The sequence below is a fragment of the Ascaphus truei genome, chromosome 2 (assembly GCF_040206685.1).
Source record: "Ascaphus truei isolate aAscTru1 chromosome 2, aAscTru1.hap1, whole genome shotgun sequence".
Lineage (NCBI taxonomy): Eukaryota > Metazoa > Chordata > Amphibia > Anura > Ascaphidae > Ascaphus > Ascaphus truei.
The window spans coordinates 320,703,219-320,727,215 of NC_134484.1; the positions used below are offsets into that span (position 1 = coordinate 320,703,219).

A 23,997-nucleotide genomic window follows, 5' to 3' on the forward strand; every position below is an offset into this window, starting at 1 on the left:
TTTCTGTAAACGAAGGTACTTTTCTCAGTCATAGGTAGACTGTGGCTGATCTCTCTCTTTAAGTAAGGGAAAAACACTTCAGGGAGATTTCAAGGCTGCGGTTTTTACTTTTATGTAGCTATAGTTAACTACAGTATGTATGCCAATTTTTTGTTCACTTCCCATATTGTGTTCTGCTACATATAGGAACATATTTACAAAGCTTTTCTATGCCAAAAGACACCTTCAAGTGCCAGAAGACGTTTTGCGTCCCATTCACTCAAGAGGCCTTATTCCATAAAGTGCCAAATCAGCGCTGTCACACTCTGTAGAATAAGAACGAAACTGTCGTATTGAATAGCACTGCTTAGTAAATATGGTCCATAATATTAATGTAATTTAAATACATGAGAATAATAATAAAAATGTAAACTAGGAGTGCAAAGATGGCAATGAGTGACTTGCCCTTTCAATAAATTCTATAAGGAACTACATACAGTACTATTTCATTTAAACATCAAACTAAAGACCTTATCTAATATGTTGTGAAGACATCATGCTGATGAAGCGACCATTCATGTGAATGGGATTAAGATTGTCACCAGACCAGTGAAGCAGTATATCTATCTATATATTTCTCAAACCGTTGTATGCGTGTCTGGTTGTCCTGTGTTTCCCTGTCCCTAGGGGAAATCGCATTGGACCTTTGGCCTGTCACTCCGCCTCAGGCCAATGAGATGGCTCCCTTGGCCCGCCCGCCCCCGCACACCTCTCATTGGCCTGAGGCGGAGTGACGGGCCAAAAGTCACACACACACTCTCACACTCTCTCACACTCTCACACACTCTCACACACTCTCTCACACTCTCACACTCTCACACTCTCACACTCTCACACTCTCACACTCTCACACTCTGACACACTCTTACACTCTGACACACTCACACTCTCACACTCAGACACACACACACTCACACACCCTTCCCCCCCCTGTGTCCTTTCCCGCATCGCCTCCAAGCTCACACCCTGGCCGCTACAGTCAGCGGGGGAGCGGAGCGAGCGCCCGGGACATAGCGGGGGAACGGCTACAACACGCTGCCTCCCGCCTCAGATCCACGTGGGAGCGGCCGGACGGGTGAGGGAGAGAGCAGGCGAATGGGTGAGGGAGTGAGCAGGCGGACGGGTGAGGGAGCGAGCAGGCAGACGGGTGAGAGATCGAGCAGGCGGATGGGTGAGGGAGCGAGCCGGCGGACGGGTGAGTGAGCGGCCGGACGGGTGAGGGAGCGAGCAGGCGGACGGGTGAGGGAGCAGCCGGACAGGTGAGTGAGCGGCCAGACAGGTGAGGGAGCGAGCAGGTTGACGGGTGAGGGAGCGGCCGACGCATGCCCACAACAGGCGGAACATTTTGGGGGGGGGGGGGACAGCCGGAAGATTTTTTTGGGGGGGGACAGATGGAAGGTTTCGGGGGGGGGGACAGACGGAAGGTTTCGGCGGGGGGACACAGACGGAAGGTTTGGGGGGGGACAGACGACCGGCAGACACTGGGGGAAGGGGGAGCAAGCGGTCACATGATACATTAATTGTCACTTATCTCCTCCCCTCACCTCCCGCACCCCCCCACCCCACTTCCCTTCCTCCCCCCCCTTCACCTCCCCTCCCTTCCCCTCCCCCCTCCACTTCCCCTCCCCCCTCCACTTCCCCTCCCCCTTCACCTCCCGTCACCCCCTCTTCACCTCCCCTCATCCCCCCCACCCCCTCAACACCCCTCAACACCCCTCACCTCCCCTCCACTTCACCTCCCCTCCACCTCCCCCCTTCACCCCCCCTTCACCCTCCCTTCAACTCCCCTTCAACCCCCCTTCACCTTCCCTTTACTCCCCCCTTCCCACCTCCCCCCACCTCCCCCCACCTCCCCCCTTCCCCCACCTCCCTTCCCCTCCCTTCTCACCCCTTCCCCCCACCTCCTCCCACCTCCCCCTTCCACCACCTCCCTTCCCCTCCCTTCTGCCCCTTCCCACCTCCCCCCTTCCCACCCCTTCCCACCTCCCACCTCCCCTCCTCTTCCACCTCCCCTCCTCCCACCTCCCCCTCCTCCCCCCTTCCCCTCCTCCCCCCTTCCCCTCCTCCACCTCCACCCTTCCCCTCTTCCACCTCCCCCCCATTTCCACCTCCCCTCACCACCCCTCACCCCCTTCACCTCCCCTCCTTCAACGCCTTTCGGCCGCCCTCCCGCCTCTGCCTTTCGCCCACCCGCACTTCTGCCTTTCACCCGCCCACCGCTCACACCCCTGTGCCACACAGCCGCCGCACGCACTCAACAGACACCCGCTACACTCGACACACACCCGCCGCCTCTCACCCACCCCACACACTCGACACACACCTGCTGCCTCCTGCCCCTATGCAACAACATCACTGACCATCTGTCACCCGCACTCGCCACACACCCGCCGCCTCACACCCTAGCAGGACCCCGACCCACAGCCAGCACTCACTACCCATACGCCACCCATACTAAACACCCACCCGCCGCCTCACACCCTAGCAGGACCCCCACCCACAGCCAGCACTCACTACCCACGCGCCACCCGTACTGAACACCCACCCACCGCCTCACACACGCTCACACCCTAGCAGGACACACACCTCACATTTTTACATCACTTATGTCACCAAAATATACATTGTACTGTGGTGTGTTTACAATAAACCATTTTTATACAACATCATCTTTCTTTTCAACATTATTATCCAACCTTTACAACAAATAGTCACCTATTGGTCCACCATTTATAAATAATACTACCTATTACGGATTTACATCCCGGGCAACGCCGGGTATATCAGCTAGTATTGAATAAAGGTGTATATGTGAAGTGGCAGTTTCTTTGCACCGCCAGATGTTCTACTTAAGATTTGCTTCCGAAAGAAAAGTTAGACCGTATACTATTCTATGTGTAGTATGCCAAAGTACTATATTAGAACTTGCCTTACCTTTCCACAAATATACCAGCCTGCACTGCATGGACAATGCTTCTAAACCGTGGCTTCTCCTCTGTTCTTTTTAGCATCAACCCCATCTGCCGTGTGAAGGTGGAGGCCAGCCAATCCCGCACTTCGGAGGGCACCGAGTCTGACTGGATGTCACTGAGCTCATCTTCATTGTCCAATAAACGTCTAGAGAAGAACAACACAATTGGTAAGACATTGGTATTGTCAGGATCCTGCTGTTTGGAGAGTTGAGGCTTAGGAACTAGACACCTTTTTCATTGCGCCCCCCCCAGCTGCTCTCCCATCCTGCTTGCGCCCCCCTCCTTACCTTTTCTCCGGTGTTTTCTGATGTCACAACGTCATGTGACTTCACGTTGCGATGGTGACGTGTGTGTTGTGTTGTGATGTGTGGAAGAGCATGGGGCCTCTGTAAGCACCGTGCCCCCCACCCCCCTCCCCAGAACATTTTGCACCCCCCAGTTTGTGCACCCCTGAACTACACTATTACATGTATGGTTAACAGATAGAACAAATACTTCCTCTAGGTGTCTGAGTATGAAAAATTTCCCCAAAATGTACATATTTATCAACATGCCATAATAAATTAAGAAAGCTTCCTTAATTTTAGGATTTTGCCCTTGCATGTGCTGTGTCCTAATTTTTGTTTTATATACCAGTACAGGTAAGGCGATAACTTTGTATTTCATATACAACGACTAAGGCCTCGGACATGGTGCCTCGGGCCGCGCTGAGCCGTGCTCCTGCTCTGCCTCGCCTGCTCAAACTGGAGCTTTTTTGTGTCCTGGCAGGCGAGGCAGTGAGCGCGCTTTGGGGGCGGGGCAGAGGCGGAATGGAGGCGTGGCGGGAGGCGGGGCTAGTCCCTCGCTCCCATTGGATGTGAGCAGTCACGTGACCGCTCCTCCGTGAGCGGAAAATTTTAAACTTGCCTGTCTCCTCAGAATTTCTCAGCCTCCGTACGCATGCGGAAGCGTGCGGAAGCAGCTGCTAAAGCCGCGCTGATCACAGATTAAGGGGGTAAGTTCATCTGCTCAGCGCGGCTCAGCAGGGTCTGTGGGACTATGTCCCAGGCCTAAGGCTGGGACAAACCAAGCTTTGATAAGGAGTATCGTAGCTCGATTTCCTCAGTAACTAAGTGCTTAAAAGTAGGGGGATTTTAATATAATATTTTAATTTGACAGGTTTTTTTTTAGCAGTGATGTTTCCCCAGTGTAGTGTATCGATGCTGTTAGATAATTTTATTACACTGTATCTTTCTGTTATATATGGAGCTGAAAGGTACATTAAATTGATGTCTACAACTTCCTGGTACATTAAAGGTACATTAAAGCTGCAGTTCAGTCAATATCCGCATGTGTTTTTTTTTATATAAATCAGTTCTGTAGTAAGAAAAAATACTTTTAGCATTTTCTGTTTTTAAAAAAACAACTTTGAAAGACCAATTTTCTTGTATTCTATTTTAACAGCCATTTGCTAAGGCACTGCCCCTTCATGTCCTGTCATAAGCTCTGGCACACCCCTTTGTCAGCCCTGCCCTTCCTCTAGCACTTGTCAGTGCATAAATGCTCATGAATATTCATGAGCTTCCACTGCCAGTCAAGCAGATTATAAACAAATGCCAGCTTTTAATATGTCACCAAATTTCGACCTATCAATACATGGAAAACGAATTGAGCTGCAGCTATACTGTTCTTTAGGTAATTAGAGATTGCACACATAAAACTATTGAAGTAAAAAAATAAATGTAAAAAAAAAAAAAAAAAAAAAGACTGAACTGCAGCTTTAAATTGATATCTACAACTTCCTGCACTATAAATGACATCACTGGAACACACCATGTTTAAAAAAAAATGTTTATAACTTCAATATGCTATTTAAAATGAAAATGAAAGAACAACTAAAAAAATCAACAACAAAATGAGTACTTAAAATTATTAGGGTGTAGCCGGCCTTTAGTAAGGTTTTATCATGGGATAGAATAAGTTACCCATTCTCCCGTAATGTAGGAGTTAAAATATGCATTTTCTATTTTATGTTTACTAGCACTGGAACACTGATTACTTATTAATGTCCCAGCTTTACAAAGGTTTGCGGTAGGCGCTGCTTTGGACACCATCGTAGCTCTAAGGGATTGGATAGTCCCAGTTCTACTATGCATATTGCCACTTACATTTATAGCATTAAAAACATTTAAGTATTGATACTGATTTGTGTAATAACACCTTGGAGTAGCGAGAATTAAAAAAAAATTAAATATGTTTTAAGTCTTCCATGTGTATATGTTCTGTATGTGCTATATGTGCTGTATTTATGTATGTATTTCTTTATAGCACCATCAATGTTCATAGCGCTCACAGTAGTCTAAACAATATACTACATTTTCAGGGGAGAATGTTTATTTTCATAAATGACTTTTTTTTCTCTTTCATTTACATATAACAAACACATCTGCACTGTGAGCATTAAAATATAAATACATGACATTTGCAAATGAAAGCTGTACCAGGTATATGGATAATCGGTTCCTATTGCTTGCATAAAAATAGTTTTTTCCAATTAAAGTATTTTTGTATAGGTGGCTATGCTAAGTGAGGCACTATTCAGAATACAAGGTATCAAAAGTTTATCTTAGTGACATCTTTTGTGGACTATGCACTCTTTTGGGGGAAAACTAATCATGGATCAGCTAAAGTTAATGGCTGGTTGGGGAAGGTGATTGGTGGCCACTATGTATTTAGTGAAGATAGTGTGAATTTCTTTAGAATCACATTAATCTATATGTTCTCTCATTTCCAGTATCTATCACGTTATCTATTATAAGGCAGCAATAAAGAAACTAGCCAAGGCTGCTCACTGTATGGTCAAGAAGGGGTTATGTTGCAGGAGCGAGGAAAGCAAGGATTTCTGCATTTGTTTGAGAAGGTTAAAGAGAGGGGTAGGAATGGCTGAGATGAAGCTCCCAGTCTATGCAGCAAAAAGAAGAAAATTGTCACAAGTTTTATTGTCAGAAAAAAATAACAATAATAATAAAAAATAATAATAAACATTTTGAGTAAAAAAAAGAAAGAGAAACTAAGAATAAAATAGATGTTTATTTAAAATAACGAAAAGAAAAATGGGAAGAGAGTTAATGTTACACCTCTGAAAGAAGCTAAATATGCATGTGTATTTGTATGGTTTAGGACAGCGGGTTACAGCTGCAGAAGTTTGCATGTGGTGGGCAGTTAAATCTCTGTAAGGTTTCAAAGCCCATGTTGGGCAGTGTTTAATGAGGGCCCCGTGCCTGCTGGGTGCTGGGTAAGTAGTATACATCCTTGTGGTTGGTTAATGGGGAATATCGGGGTGTCCAATGTGCTGGTCATCACTGTGCTGCTGGTATAGGCCATAGTGATGCTCTGGTGGCCCTGTGTAACATGTAAGGGTGTCCTGGAAGACTGGGAGTTGTTCAACTTGTTGTTTAACCTTCTAAAAGAAAAATAAATCTGTAGTCACATTTGGAAATATTTATCTCCTTGGAGGGCTGGGGAAAAGGGTCACTTGGTGGTTCTGAGGTCATGCATTGTACACTGTTTCACAAACACATAATATAATAATAATAATAATAATAATAATAATAATAATAATAATAATAATAATAATATAATATCACAAAATATTATAAAAGCCAACAATTACAGTATAGATATCAAAGAAGATCATAGCTTAAGCCGTATGGGTACTTAATGGCTTTAATAATACTGTGTCCAGGGTATATAAGAATAGGTAGCTTAGGGTATTTTATATCCAGTATATATATAAAAAATCTACTCGCCACCTAGTACCAAACGTGTGCTGCTTGGGCCAATATTTACTCGCCCGGGGGTTAAATTCACTCGCCCGGGGCGAGCAAATGTATAGGTTTGTCGAACACTGTATATATATATATATATATATATATATATATATATATATATATATATATATATATATATATATATATATTTCTGGCTTTAATAATATGTTAATCAGAGGGTATGCAATTTACTATTATTATATATTGCTAATTTTGGGATAACACATTTAGTATTTATTTTCAATTATTTTTGTTGAGTAATTATTTAGGAAGTGTGGAGCGCTCTTAAAAAAATAAAGTTCGTTCACGGTTGCTGTGAATGTTACATTTTAATGGATTAATTTTTTAATTGAGTAAGAACCAGGTATAGTCTATGGAGGTAGTGATGCTAGCACTGAGCGAGCCTCCATGCCCACTAAATGTTCCTACAAATATTACACATCCAGCCTATTCCTCCCATTGGTGGTACTTTACACAGTGCAACATAGAAATAAATGACATTAAACTTTAATTTGCGAAGCAGCATGCTCACTTAGGGACTCGTTAACACATTTTACCTAGTTTCATCAATATAAACTGATTCGAGTACAGTAGCTGCATATTCCAGATTCTTTTTCAGGTCCACAACCGAGGCTTCACCTCTTTCCAACTGCTTCACCAAACATCGCAACCTAAATCAAATTAAAAAAGGAACTTGTTAGAATGAGCAGAAATGTTAAAGCATATTAGATTAAAATCTGTATTATAACAGCATTCACTTTGCAGTATGTCACCAAAATACATAAAAACCTATTCTCAGGCAGTACATGCATCGATAAGTGGAAAAAAGGTAGTGCTTCACTTTAAGTACATTTTCGCTTTACATACATGCTCTGGACCCGCTGCGTACATTAATGCGGGGTTATGCCTGTAAGCCTTTTAGGCTCGTATTCAATAAGGTCCAAAGCAGGCAACTATCATTTGGCTTTAAAGGTAGTCATCAGCTGCTTATGATGTGACCAGATGCTTTAAACCCTATCAGATTACCAATGGAACACAGCAATACTGCATCCTTTGTATAATTTGCTCTCTCTCTTAAGACCTGCTCAGCCAATGTTGTAAATTTTAAGGTTGGTGTTGTTCTTAATTCTGGCAGATAATTGCTGCTTTTCAATCGTATTTCTTTACTTAAATGTTTTATTTATTTAATTATTATCTTTATTTTAATTACAGTTTGTTGTTACTTATTATACCTCAGCTCCCCTCTTTTCAACCAGTACTACTGTTTCGTCTTGATCATTATCTCATCCTACAGTAATATTTCCTGCACAATGAGCTTCAAGTTTATTACTTCCTGCATGTTTGCTGCACACACAGGCCCACGCTATATTTTACTCCAGAAGACACCATACGACAAATGATGATCCACCGAAGTGAATGATCTGTAAGGTATCTTCTGGCACGAGACGTTGGCTTGTGAAACTGCATCGTTTAGTAAATATGGGCCATAATGTGATCACTGCCAGATGGGTTGGCAATGCACTGCTCTACAACATACTAATACCCATCAGACACTGTATTTTGAACCATCAAGTCTTTCCACCTCTTAAAGTTGTTTAAAGTAAAGTATTCTCTTTTCTTTCATAGCCAACATTAAGGCTCTCTTCTTTCAGTTATTTTACCTTGAAATGAAATGTTCCCTTTCCTTTATTGATTATTTATTTGCTGCCTTTATTATAAACTTCAGCTAAAATTAGGTAAATACAACCTCAGATGAACAACAACACATGACATATTACACCGTGTCATGATTTATTTAACAAAAAAAAGCCAAAATGGAGAAACCATGTGTGAAAAACTAAGTATACCTTATGATTCAATAAATTGTAGAACCACCTTTAGCAGCAATAACTTGAAAAATCGTTTATGTATGACTTTATCAGTCTCTCACATCGTTGTGGAGTAATTTTGTCCCACTCTTCTTTACAACGTTGCTTCAGTTCATTGAGGTTTGTGGGCATTTGTTTATGCACAGCTCTCTTAAGGTCCAGTAACAGCATTTCAATCGGGTTGAAGTCTGGACTTTGACTGGGCCATTGCAACACCTTGATTCTTTTCTTTTTCAGCCATTTTGTTGTAGATTTGCTGGTGTGCTTGGGATCAATGTCCTGTTACATGACCCAATTTTGGCCAAGCTTTAGCTGTCAGACAGATGGTCTCATATTTGAGACCAGTACTACTGGTACTAGAATACTAGAATACTTTGGTATACAGAGGAGTTCAAGGTCGACTCAATGACTGCAAGGTTCCCAGGTCCTGTGGCTGCAAAACAAGCCCAAATCATCAGCCCTCCACCACCGTACTTGACAGTTGGTAAGAGGTTTTTGTGCTGATATGCTGTGTTTGGTTTTCGCCAAACGTGGCGCTGTGCATTATGGCCAAACATCTCCACTTTGGTCTCGTCTGTCCAAAGGACATTGCTCCAGATATCTTGTGGTTTGTTCAGATGCAACTTTGCAAACCTAAGCCATGCTGCCATGTTCTTTTTAGAGAGAAGAGGCTTTCTCCTGGCAACCCTTCAAAACAAACCATACTTGTTCAGTCTTTTTCTAATTGTACTGTCACGAACTTTAACATTTAACATGCTAACTGAAGCCTGTAGAGTCTGAGATGTAACTTCTTGTGTTTTTTGCAATTTCTCTGAGCATTGCACGGTCTGACTTTGGGGTGAATTTGTTGGGACGTCCACTCCTGGGAAGATTGGCAATTGTCTTGAATGTTTTCCACTTTTGAATAATCTTTCTCACTGTAGAATGATAAACTTTAAATTGTTTGGAAATGGCCTTATAACCCTTCTCAGATTGATGGGCAGCAACAATTGCTTCTCTAAGATCATTGCTGATGCTTTTCCTCCTTGGCATTGTGTTAACACACACCTGAATGCTCCAGACCAGCAAACTGATAAAACTTCGACTTTTATAGAGGTGGTCACACTTGCTGATGATCAATTAATCAACGGCATTTGATTAGCAGCACCTGTCTGCTACTTAGCATCTTAATTCCTATGGAAGCAGTAAGGGTGTACTTAGTTTTTCACACATAGCTTCTCCATTTTGGCTTTATTTTTGTTAAATAAATCATGACACAGTGTAATATGTCATGTGTCGTTGTTCATCTGAGGTTGTATTAACCTAATTTTATGACCTGCTAAGGAACAAATGATTGTTATTATGTCCTGATATGTAAAACCATAGAATTCAAAAAGGGTGTACTTTCTTTTTCACACAACTGTAGATGAAGTTCCTGCATTATGCTCAGCACATATACAGTACCATGTCTTGTAGATGCAAACACAGCACTCCTTTTAGGCCTTCTTAGAAAAGGTAGGAATACTACTTATGCTAATTAACTGACAATGGGTATATACAATCAAGAAAGCTGTGGCCTGTGTTTAATGTGGAGTAGTGATACTATAATACTGCTTAAGTCAATAATAGAGATATATTAATCTGTCCTAGATAATTTTACAAACGTTACCACAAACTTGGAAAGAAATTCACAAATAAACAAACCATTTGAGCAAAAGCTATTTGTTGAGCTGCATGGTCCATATCTGGATAATAGTAATTTTGCCCATTACTGTACTTTATGCATTGGGGGGGAGGGGGCGGGGGAAGGGAGGTGTATTTATAGCAATGTAATGCACCGGATTGGTACCGCAGGCTATCGGGGACCCTTGAACACCTGCGGTGACCACCTGAGGATCCCCAGACACCAGCGGGGACCACCTGGAGGCCCCCAGACATTCCCGGACACCACACGAGGACACCCACGGGGACCACATGGAGGCACCCAGACACCTGTGGGGATCACCTTAGGACCCCTGAAAACCCATGGGGCCCACGGACAACCACACTGACCACCTGGATGACCCCAGACACCACCTGGATTCCCCCAGACACCCATCGGGACCACCCAAGGACCCTCAGACACCCGCAGGGACCACCTGGAGGCTCCCAGACACCCGCAGGGACCACCTGGAGACCCCCACCAGCCTCAGGATTGATACCAATGCTGAAAAAAATACATGATTTTATGCATGTCTCAATATTTTTTTGCTCCAGCCTTTAACTGGTGAAAAAATATGGTGAACTTTTATGCTCTGATAAACCTATCGCAGCTTTTTGAAAAGCAGTTGCAGGCAAAAAATGGCGGTTTTGCCATTTTTTGCCCTATCGGACAACTTTTTTGTCCCTGACTGTTTAGGAGCGTATAAAAAATGCCATTATAGTGCGCTTCTGCACTGTTATCATTTCTTTTGTGAATAGCAGATCAGGCAATATCACGCTATAAAGGCATTTATCACCCATTAAATCACTGATCACTGCTTAGTTAATAGGCCCCTAATAGTTTATGTGAAATTTTCACAAAAGTTGGTGCTGAGATTCTTTTAAGTAAGATTTTTATGATTGGCGTTTTTTGGGGAAAAAATAATATTTGTGACTTTTTCGTCAACCACGAATGTCGAAAACTTGCCTCATTCTTGAACCTGTTTGAATATTTTGTACATCTCTAGTCAATAAAATATACCAATACTTTATTTCTTTTCTATTCTCTTAGAATGCTAAGGGAGTAAAGGTACGGTATGCTGCAACACTTATACGCTTGTCTCTTTCCATCAGTCTTTTTTACGACCTTACAGAAATAAACATTGTACCATTAAATATAACGGGGGAATAATTAAGGCCAAGCAATTTACTGCTATAAATTAATCTGATTCATATTCCTCTGTAGCTATGGACAGGTAAAATGATCTCAGTAGGGGGTTCCGGTAGCCGCTCTGGCTGGACTTGTTTCCTATTGGCTCACGTGGCGTGGGAGCTTTAAACCCCACCTGGAGCGGCTACTTGCACCCTCTACCTCCTCTATATCTCTAGAAACACGGGGTCCCTGGAGTTGAAATGAATGGGGTTCACCTCGAGTCTCCCTGCTTGCTTCAATAATGTATAGAAAAATAAATACATTGCATTGCAGTAAGAGCTGCTCATGGAGAGATTGCTACTCTGGGATTTCTCTGCGCATCTCTTACAGACGTGTGGCTAGCTCGGTAGGTTTACTGCAGTGGTTCCATTCAAAAGGAGGGACCCCCACTAAGTTAATCTTCCCAGGCTGCTTACTACTTTCTTGGCCACAATGGAGTCCTTGCACGGCCATGTTCCGGCCCTTGCAAACATTCGCGGTCACAGAGGCAGTAAGTCTTACTACATCTGTACATACATACAGTACATCCCCATTTTTTCTCAAGTTTTCAGTTGTCATTCCATCTTCCCCTGTGGCCTTCTTCTTGAAGGATACATACATACTGTAGTACATCAGTATTGATTTTTTCTCACTGTTCATCTGCTTGATTATACCCTCTGTTATGTGTTCTTGTACAATTGCTTGTATAAGTCATCAGCATTCTTTATGATAAGTTCAGTATTTTATTGTTGATCCATATTCTTGTTTGAGACATATGATTTGCTTCTTTCCAATTATAAGTTGCTGCTTTGTCTTCTTTAAGCTTTTGTTATCTCTGATAGTCTTCTTCGCCATATCAGAGTTACATTTTGTAACATCTTCAGTTATACACTTGAGGATCGTCTTGCTCTGCATATTTAATTCTTGATCTTGCATCTTGGGATTGCTTTATTGCTTGTTTTTCCTCTGTAACTACCTTGTCTCATCTAATATTTTCTTATCCTGTCTTTTGTTAGCGATTCCTCCAGTTTTTTTATGTGCTTTGAAACTATAATCTTCAATAAGTTATTCATAATTGTTTGTTAGTGTCCCCATGCATTTCAAGCAAGCTGAAGCAATTTTTCAGCTCGTTAAAATCCCTTTCTGTTAATTTTGAGGTTCTTAATGTTTATTGTTTTTCTCTTTTTTTTAATCACTTTACTTCATTCCATCTTTTCATTAAGATGTAATTTGCAGCAAACCAATCGGTGATCGTTTAAAAAATGATTACGGTCTATGCAGTCTTCAATCACGTATTTCTTGTTAGCTTGGATATAGTCAATTTTATTCTTTGCTCACTGGGTCTACTTGCATTGAAATCTCCTATAATGATGTTGAGGTGACAATTGCTTTCTGTTGTGATGATGGTTTATAGATGTAGGTAAGAAAATCAGGGCTCCACGGATTTGCTCAATAAACAAATTTATTGCCAATAGACTTAACGTTTCGGCCACACAGGCCTTTCTCAAAAGCAGAAATGGCATAATGTGATTATGCCATTTCTGCTTTTGAGAAAGGCCTGTGTGGCCGAAACGTTAAGTCTATTGGCAATAAATTCATTTATTGAGCAAATCCGTGGAGCCCTGATTTTGTTCCCTTCGTTATACTCTGGATTGATACAGAGAATCCTGAACCAGGAGCACCGGTAGTTGTATCCCCTTTTTTCTGATTATAATAGTGTGCAGCAATTTATCATTCTTTTATTTTGTTTATAGATGTAGCCAGACTTACTGTACCCGTGACTGTGACACTTTATTTTCTGCAGGTCGTCCACTGATCGGTTACAATCAGAAGGCATAATTGTTTGTGCAGTTATTCATGCAATTGCAATTCAGTATGTGTGTCCGGCAGGTGGCGCACTGAATATCTTTGCCTATGATATTCATTAATAAATTGCAAATAAATGCCAGGGATTTACACTTGGTTTTTTGAGGCACTGAAAACAGTACGTCTTGCTACAGTAAATCTGTATTTCATGGTAGAAGTCTTCCGCTTAATTGTCTGTGTGAACTGATGTTGGGGCATAAATTTGGATAATTTGCAGCATGTATCCCTTTATCAATTGAATGATGATTCTGACCTATCCTTCCAACGAGCTTTCACACTCCACTATTTTGTTTCTCCATTTTTGTTAACAACTAAGCCTACTCCACTTTTCAGCTCAATGGGGCCTTGATCTTTTCTTCTTATAAACTTAGCCACCAATATCCCATTTCATTATTCCAGCTTGTCTGCCAGTCCTTGCAGTGCTGCTTCACTGGAGAGAGTCCACCAATTGTAGGTAGCCATATTGAGGTTTGAATGATAGCTCGTGTTTAATCTCCAAGGATTTGTAGCACCCTCTGCCTTATGCCTTCTTCCTGAATGCTGTCTATAGACAATACGGGCTCCGGGCCATTGATTTGTGGTATCTTTCCTATTTGGGGGTTTGGACTTACTTGACATGCTGGCCTAATTTGCATGTTGGCAAGTACCTTTCCAACTTTAGACAGGCATATTGTTCAAGCTTTCATAGTATGGTTGACAGAGTACAGGGAGTCGTGGATGGCGGTGCAACTGCCTTTACAAAGAACGTATGGCCAAAGATTGCAATAAAATATCTAGGTACAAAAATGTATTGGCACATGAAGAAACAGCAAAAAAGTCCTCTTACGCGTTTCGCGTGGTCTCCCATGCTTTTTCAAAGAGTATAGTACCCAAACCAATCGACTAACATAAATACCCATAATTCCTTTCATCATCCATGACGTATCGGCGCTCTCCTCCAATGAGAGTCATCACGACCCTTCTCACGGACGCCTCATACCATTACCCCATATGTCAGCTAGAACTTAAAGGAAAATACCACCCCGAGATACCAAAGCTTGTCTCTCTGATGACGTATCGGAAAAAGAGCCAATAGTAGCCCTTGCATGTATTCTCTTACTGAGGTCTTTGGTAAATATTAACCCATTTGCTGCTAGAATGATATATGGAACGAAACTACATGGAGAAGTCAGGAACTAGGTATTTTACAAAAAACATACAGAATAAATGAACCGTGCAAAAAATCAAACATATATCCAGTCCATTAGGAATTTGAACAAATTGTCACAAAAAACAATAAAAAATACAAAGCATATAAACAAGCACTATCACTAATAGACTGTAAATAACTAAAAACCACTTAAAATTAAAGTGACTTAAGCATATTAAAACAACAAAATGCTGTAACATAATCTTCACAATATAATAAAAACAGAAAAAATATTGAACAATAGGCAAACATAAAATTAACCAACCTAATCCCAAAACAAATTATAAATATCTTCTACATAAACAAAAACAATATATATAATAAAAAATGTTTAATTTCAATATATATTGTTATAATTGAGAAAAGAGTAATTATAATGGAGGAAATGCATAATTCACATTAATAGAGGAATAGTGACCATTATACATAATATATCCTAAGGTAATAATAGCCACAATAAAAAGCCTTCATGTCTCTCAGGAAGAAATCCAATCATAATGTATTGTTATATCTCATAATTTATAATAATAATTCACAGTACATGAAAGAGCTACCATAATGTTGAATCAGAAAACAGACAGATGTATTTTAAAAAATGTATAATAGATTTTATATACATATACACACACACACACACACACACACACACACACACACACACACACACACACACACACACACACACACACATACACACACACACACACACACACACACACACACACACACACACACACACATATATAAATAGTGATACCATAACTGTCCTCTAGGTGCTGGAATAGGGCAGCTATGGGACTTCCCAACGCACAGAGAATTAATCTCCTTAGAGAAGCCAGCAGCAGCTGCTGACTAATTAATCAGACTGGACTCCTGAGTGAACAGAAGTGTTTTAAAAGACAGACTGAGAGATGCCATGCTGAGAGACTGATGTCCCAGAGAAGGAAGCTGGCACAGCCCCCTAGGCTCGCTGGATGGTGGTCGTGGAGCCTGCTGGGACTGCTTGGGATGTTAATCCCAGGAAGAAGGAAGGACGAGAGACTGTGCTGAAACGGGGATGTCCTGTCCATAACATTGGATTTACAGAGGAGAGATTCTCTGAGCTATTATGGGGCTGAGCTCCCCTAGGAAGGAAGGACGCGAGACCATGCTGAAGCGGGGATGTCTTCTCTAAACCCTGGAGTAACAGATAAGCGAAACCCTATAATTCTGTGTTCAGAGACTTTATATGTTCAGCTATAATAGTACCTGTTTGGGGTGGCAACCAGCTTAGCTGTCCATCCAGTTAGTAAGGCTTGCAGCTGCATTTGTAGTTAGTCTCCAAAGAGAGGAGTAGGAGTTTATTTTATGATTTCATTTTGACTTAAAGGGACGTGGGCCTGTTAGTGTATTGTTTATCCCTGTAAATAAACCCCACATAGAGAAATACTACGTTTCCTGCCTTAATCTGGGACAAAAAGATGCTACAACATGGTGTGGGCATCACAATATATATATATACTGGTAGCATTTTATTCAGCCGCCCAGCCGTCCAGCCCGTTTTCCATTGCGAATTCACTCCGGTTGAAACTCACTGACGTCACCGAGTTCTCACGAGATTTGGATCAGAGAACTCACTGTGTGACGCCGGAGCAAGGGAGAGGCAGCGTCCCTCGTGCATTTTGGTCCCTGCAAGGACACAGAGGGGCTACTGCAGCAGGATTTACCAGGGATTATACAACGAAATCCTGCATACCGGGTTCCTGCGTCTGACGGGCTGAGTTTTTACTCAAAAATGCTTTATATTCAGGTATGTTTGTGAGTGTGTATTTTTAAATCCTTCATTCCATAAACTTTATTGTTATACTTTTTTACGCTATGAGTGCGCCTGTTTTTTTTGTGTTTTTATATATATATATATATATATATATATATAGTATAAATGAGCTCCTTACCAGGCAGATCCAGAGTCCCAGGCCCACAAAGCAAGGAAGAGACAGCACACTCAGTTCTATCCTAAAAAAGAAGTGTATTAGAAGAATACACTTCTTGTTTTGGATACAACTGAGTGTGCTGTCTCTTCCTTGCTTTGTGGGCCTGGGACTCTGGATCTGCCTGGTAAGGAGCTAATTTATACTTACTGTCTGTATGGGATAAGCATCTACTTTTCTGCAATATGTGTGTGCCAACTGCCATATATATATATATATATATATATATATATATATATATATATATATATATATATATATATATATATATATATATATATATATTACAGTATATATCTATGGGGGACTTTTTGATTGTTCTTTTAATTTTGCTGTTTGACTTGATCCCGTTTTACACCTGACAGATAAATATTTCCATTTGTGAAGTAGTGAAAAAATTATATGCATGAAGAAGCAGATAAGCACAGCATTATGCCAGGATGACAAAGACAAACAGAGGTTCCACAGCAAGTGTCACATTAAGGGTAATTATTTTACAGTGGTATCTCAAGGACAGTAAAGCCCACTGTATGACTCTTAAAACAAATGGCGATTGCTGCTCTTCTTCAAAAGAAACTGAATACTTAACTATTTCCAGTGCACATTATGTATTGACTGTTGTGGTACCACACAAAAAGATAAAACCTTTTCACGAATCAAGAAATGAAACTCTTGTTCAAAGGTTCCCTAATGCACCTATATATCAAAACTTACTCTCTATCCTGTTTTTTAATCTCTAATATTTCTTGCTTGATGCCTGTTGCATCATTAATTGAGTGAAATCAAGTCACTTGACACCTATTTTTGTTGTTTACATTAGTTCAAATACTGTACGTACATAAATCAAAACGTAATCTTATGTACCCATGAGGAATGACAACCTTCTAAATTGAGCTGTCTAGTGACAGTCAATTTATTCAGCAGTGATTGATTCAGTTTAAGAAAACAAAAATACTATTTCATGAACAGCAGGCAGCTAGAGAACTACAGTCAATATCTCCATCTTGAACACGGCTTCTTCCAAACAGAAAAGATCCAGATGTTCTTTTAGCTATAATCGATAACACGGTGCAACCTCTTTAAGAGACCAATTCAAACTCTGAATTACTGTTAGTTGATTGAAACTGTCTGTCAATCGTGAGACCCATAACGAAGATGAAAATTGTGTTTGTATATTAATATTAGACAACTAGTGTCTTGTGTTTTGTTATGTGATTGGAAAACTATACAATATTATAGTTTGTGTAATCTTCTCTCTTTATTTCCACATGCTGCTTTTTTGATGCAGCAGTCCTTCAAAAACATATTTGATAAATGCCAACACTAGAGATGTGTAACATCTCTTGCATGAGGTCAAAACCATGCAAACTTGCCCATTTTTTAGTCACGAAAAAAGCTGCAGCTCAATTAGGGTTTGCAGCCGATTCATCATGCAATAAGCCACGGTGCATTGCATTTTCAATGTGAAATTCTCTAAAATCGCGAGCTTTCCTTGTTAAACTCTCTAAAATCGCTAGATTCGCTCGACTTCTGAACTTTTAAGGGGCTTCTCTGGTATCCACTCCAGCACTAGGTGAACCATTTCCCCCAAACCCATTAAAGACACAATACACCTTCTTTGGGGAAAAAAGGCAACAGATTTTTATTGCCAAAAAACAACAATGGGAGAAACAATGGGCATGCCAGGCTAGGCTGATGCACTCCTGAGCTCACAGATACTATTGTTCCTGCACATGCCACCAGCCATCCCAGCAAAGCGGACCCTCACCATAGCCCATTTCTGGGTCTTTTAGGCTGGATGACAAAACTAAAACCGTAGCCCTTCCCCAGCTCAGATCTCAAATCCTTAGAGTATCCCACAAACTTAACATAACCTTAACGGCCTGTATGGGAAAAAGCCCCACCCCATTTTCCCATAGACCGCAGCTGTGACAAAATAAAAAAGCAATAACACAACATTCCAAACCGCCACATTTTTGTTTTACAAAATGCACAAATCACAACAACAATACCATCGAAACTTACAAAGGGAAGGACAGCAAAGCATACTATAGGTTACAAAACCATTTTTTCTGTTACAGGAAACAAAACACACACAAAATATAAGCAATAATGTTATGGCATAAAGGATAAAACTATAGAAATCATAATACATTGGGGCCGATTCACTAAGCTCCGTTAAGTGGCTTTAAGAGCGCAAAGTACCCTTTAAGACCGATAAGGCTGCAGTGAGATTCACTATGCAGTGATAACTGCGCTTTATCGCTCTTAAAAGGGCTTTATGTAGCCCTCGGCGCAAAATGCGCATGATCAGGCTATTGTGCTGCTTTTTGCCAGTACAGGAGATTCACTAAGCAGCGCTAAGTGAATCGGCCTTAAAAACTGTGCCTAACAAACCCGCCAGATAAAGGCAGGCGCAAAAGGAGCTGGACTTAGAAAATATTTCTTTATTTACCTTTTTGCAGGCACACCATCCATATAATAGGTCCGCGGATGTCCCAGGCTGACCCCACGGGGTGTTCCCCGAGTGATCCCCGCGGGACTACGGGGGTCCGCCGGGTGGCTTAACCCCTTAATGACTGTAGCGGTTAATAACCGCTAAGGTCATTAAGGGGTTAGGGGACATTAGTTTGGCTCTTTTTCTTCTTGTGTATATTTTTCAGCACCCCAGTGTATGGACGGTGAGGAAGATGAGGATGGCCTTCATCGTGGGTGCCAGACAAGGGTGAGTACAAAATGTTTTTATTGTATTTATTGAGATTAATGTATATTTAATGGGCAAATGCATTATTATCCATAATGTGGATAATAGTAATTTTGCCCATTACTGTAGTGTGTATGTGTTAGGGGGCGGGGGGATGTGTGTTGTATATAGCAATGTTTATTTGGGGCAATTGTCCAAATAAACATGCTATTATGCCTTAACCCCTTCATTGCCTTAGCGGATAGCCGCTAAAGTAATGAAGTTGCTTTAATGTATTTTTATTAATAGTGTGCGGGAGCAGGGAGTCCCCTGAGCTGAACCGCATTTGTTTCAGGTCCGGGGGCCCCCTACTTCAGGAAATATAGGCCCCGTTATGGGGTGCCGGTAGCCCCTGCACTTGTAAAGCTCCCGCGTCACGTGACCGGGACATTCTGCAGGGGATACCGGCACCCCATAACGGGGCCTATATCTCCTGAAGTAGGGGGTCCCTGGACCTGAAACAAATGCGGTTCAGCTCAGAAGACCCTCTGCTCATGTACACTAGTATTAAAAATCATATTTGTACAGCACGATCGCCTGTAAGAGCCGTGCATTGAGACGCAGCGTCTCCATGCAGTTCTTACAGGCTGCTTTGTTTATAATAGTTATCGTGCTACTGTCGTGGCCGAGTTTATTCTTACCTTTACCCGGTCTCGGCCGCGACAGTAACCGGGCGCGCGCCGGGGTGTCCCGTGCGCGTGCCGAAGCCTCGGAGGAGCGGTCCTCCGATCGGGGCTTCCCCCTCCCGTCTCTGGGTCCGCCGGGTCCCCCGGAACCCCCTACCGCCGTCCCCCACATCGCGTGACACCAGGGCTCCCTCGGGGAGCCCTGGGCACGCGCGCATGGGGCGCAGGCACCTGATGAAGCGTGATCGCGCATCGGTGACGTGCGGCACGCCAAGGGGATTTGGCTAGCAAGCCGGGAAATATCCCGGCTTGCGGAACTGGCCAACTAAGATTAAAACGTGTCGCCAATGTATCTAACTTTAAGGGGGCTATGCACTAAGCTCCGAGCTTTCGCGCTGGCCTGAAAAAATTTAGCAAATCCGATAAAAAATGAAGCCGGCGGCGCGATTCACTAAGGCCCTCAGCCCATTTTCTATCGGACGTGCCCGAAACTGGCTTATCGTGCATGCAAGGTTTTTTCCCTCTGCTAGCACACTGAAACTTCCCGTATGATAGCTGACAGAAAAAATAAGCCGCCTGTGACATTTGCATGGAGATTCTTCATCTCCATGCAAGGCTGTTACAGGCGATCGTACACTAAATAAATAGATTTTAATAATAGTGTACATGAGCAGGGGGTCTCCGGAGCTGAACAGCATTGGTTTCAGGTCCGAGGACACCCTACTTCAGGAAATACAAGCCCCTTTATGGGGTGCCGGTATCCCCTGCAGAATTTCAATGTCCCGGTCACGTGACGCGGACGCTTGAAAGTGCAGGGGATACCAGCAACCCATAACGGGGCCTGTATCTCCTGAAGTAGGGGGTCCTCGGACCTGAAACCAATGCTGTTCAGCTCCGGATACCACCTGCTCATGTACACTATGAAACACATGTTTATTAAAAAAAGATTTAACAAACATCAATACATGATCCCCCCCCCCTCCGCCCTAACACATACAGTACAATTATGTGCAAAATTACTATTATCCAGATATGGATAATAGATTATTTGCCCGTTATTAAACACTGCATTAGCATACCTAAATAAAGTAAATAAAAACAGTAGCCAGCTAATCCAATGAATACAAGCAGAAACAACATCAACAATGAATTAATTAAACCATTAACCAATTAAACCAATTAATTCCTAAACCAAATCAAAATGAATAGTAACACTAACCAATCAAACCAATGAATTACTACAACAATAATGAATGTAAACATTAAAAGACAAAGAAACACATTCAAACAATATCTGAAATAACCATAAAACGAATTAGCTAACATAATACAACATTAACTACAAACGAACACCAATTGCAAACATGTTATTACCATTAAGCATGAAAAAACAAACAATCACATCCACATAAGAAACTGACATTAAAAAAACCAACAGCAATACCAAGCCACAAATGCCCCCCAAATATTGTCATAATAATGTATTAATCTGTACCCTAAAGTGGTACAGATTAATATATTATCAGTCAATGTGCCTCCCCCAAAAAATCAAAAAACACATCCAATGAAGAAACCTGTAAAAAGAGACATTTACAAACATTCAATATATTACTTACCAATAGAAGCGGTGGCCCTCTGACTCCCGGGGTAACAGGAAGCTCACGTACTTTGAAGGCATCCAACAGCATCCGATGCCATCCGCCATGAAGATCCAGCAAAGGTACCCAAATCTTCTTTTTTCTTTCTTTAATCACCTTCTTCTATCTTCATCTGTCACCATTTCTTGATCTTCTTTATCTTCTATCTTCATTTGTCAATCCAAAAAAACCCATGGTAAATCCCAACCGATGTTGTCTCGTCGTCTTCTTGGGCTCAAATGAGGTGTCACGGCCTTAAATAGGGCTTGTGATGTCACATTTAGCCTCAAAATGGTTAACAGCCACCTGATTGGCTGTTAAAACCATGTTCCGACTTTAATTTTTTTTTTTTACGACGTCACTTAAAGGGAATGATGCCAGCCAATCAGAATGGCTGTGCTTCATTCAGCCGGGGACACCCACGCAACCCCTGGCCTCCCTCGGGGACCCCCGCGGGGTCAGCCGTTGACACTCGCCGGCCTGTTGTATGGGTTTTGCACCTGCGAAAAGGTAAACAAAGAATTTTTTCTAAGTCCAGCTTTTTTTATCACCTGCCTTTAGCTGGTGAGTTTATGCAGCGCAACGTTCATGTACGATAAGTTTGCGTTGCTTACTGAATCCCGCAGAAGGGCAGGATTCAGCGCAAACAGCTCATCGTACAAGCAAAATTGGACTTTCAAAAATTTCCTGGAAAAAGTCAGTTTTGGAGCGCAAAGTGCCTGTTTGCGCATCTTAGTGAAAAGCGCTCGGCGGAACTTCACGTTCTAAGAGCACTTTGCGCTCTTAAAACGACTTATCACTGCTTAGTGCATAGCCCCCTAAGCACGATATCAGGGGGAAGAAGGTGATCGCGCGATATGGCCCTTTTGGGCAAGGCAGGCCGAAAACGCGCCAAACAGCCTTAGTGAATAGCGCTTATGGCTTCATCCTTTTTTCGCCCGAGCGATGTAACCCATTTCAGCGCTAATTAACGTAGCTTAGTGAATCGGCCCCATTGGGCGTTATGCACTAAGCAGTGATAAGTGCTTTTAAGTGGGATAAAAAGCAATTATAGCACGATACTGCACTGTTATCACTGCTTTGTGAATCTCACAGCAGGCTATAAAGGCATTTATCTCACTTAAAAGCACTTATCACTGCTTTGTGCATAACACCTAGAAAACCCACTTATCACTGCTTAGTGCATAACCCCCATAGTGTTACATACTGTAGCTCTGCTCCTTAGGTATAACATTGCCATTTAAATAATGACACTTGCAGATAGTTATCTTTGGATAACATAAGCTGCAGAAAAGAAGAATCCTAAGTAATCACATAACACAAAGGTTGTCTAAATGATTCCTTTGTCTGTCATTTGTGACATTATCAATCACAGCAAGTGATAATTAAAATGTGTAAAAATACTAGTACGTAAGGGCTGAAGAATTCCAAATGGTTTCATACTTTATCATTTGAAACTATTATTATCACCTTACTTTACATCACACAAGCAGAATAAGCCAGCAAATGTTTTCAAATAAGGACAGGACATTTTATAGCAATAACATAATATATTTGTAAGAAGGCTGGCCCAGATTTCCTCTCTGCCTCCTGTCATGTAAGCCCTGATAGCAAAGGCTCTGACAGGTAATCCAGGGGGCATTGCTCCCCTCATACTACTCTCTGAGTATTTCACATTCCACATTCATTTCAGGTCCGGGACCCCCTGCTTCCCACGTTACAGGCCTCCTTATTGGGTACTGGTATCTCCTGCAAGTTTAAATGTCCTGCGTCACAGCCCACGGTTTGTTAAAAATGCCTCAAACTCAAATTTTTGGCCCACAACTGCTATTCTAATAGCTCTGTTATGCAAACCGCTTCTAAAAACTCACATTTTTTTAAACACCACTTACTGTAAGGGTGGTGAGATTGGTATTGCGAGTTACATCCAGAGCCTGAAATATGGGTTTGGCTGAGAGAAAAACCCATAAGTCAGACTGGGGATGGAGTTAGCACCATCTCAGGTCATTCTGCATCTAAAGCCAGTACAAACCGGGCAGATTGGCTGTTAAACCATGCGGGTTGTCACTTTTTATAGAAGAAGGGATTTGCGATAGTTAATAAAGTACCATGTTTTGTCACATTTCATTCCGCTTCTTGTGTACATGCCAAACTGCGCCGTTTGACAATGACAACTTTGGAGAACCTAGAATAAGCCATATAGTGTGCCACTTTTTACCTTTATCTACTTTAACATGGATACCTTTAAGCTTATGCTTATTATTATAGAGATAAACTAGATTACTTTTGGGGATCTATGTAATTAATCCAAATTCACCATATGTATCAAAGAAAAAATATTCTATTGATTTCAATGTGAGTTTCCATACAATCGGAATTTAATGACCTCTATGTTTGCAAGAATACAAATGCTAGAAGGAAGATGGA

General features: G+C 41.9%; 1 protein-coding gene across 6 annotated transcripts in view; it reads right to left on the reverse strand.

Annotated features, from left to right (window-relative positions):
• PDE1C (phosphodiesterase 1C) overlaps positions 1–23,997 on the reverse strand; it is a 1,267,836-nt gene that overhangs the window by 352,004 nt on the left and 891,835 nt on the right. For all 6 annotated transcript variants that reach the window (XM_075586551.1, XM_075586550.1, XM_075586552.1 and 3 more), the window contains 2 exons: positions 7,378–7,491; positions 2,974–3,156 (listed from right to left, as the gene is read on the reverse strand). In XM_075586551.1, the coding sequence (XP_075442666.1) occupies positions 2,974–3,156; positions 7,378–7,491 (297 nt within the window). The remainder of the gene's footprint in view (positions 1–2,973; positions 3,157–7,377; positions 7,492–23,997) is intronic.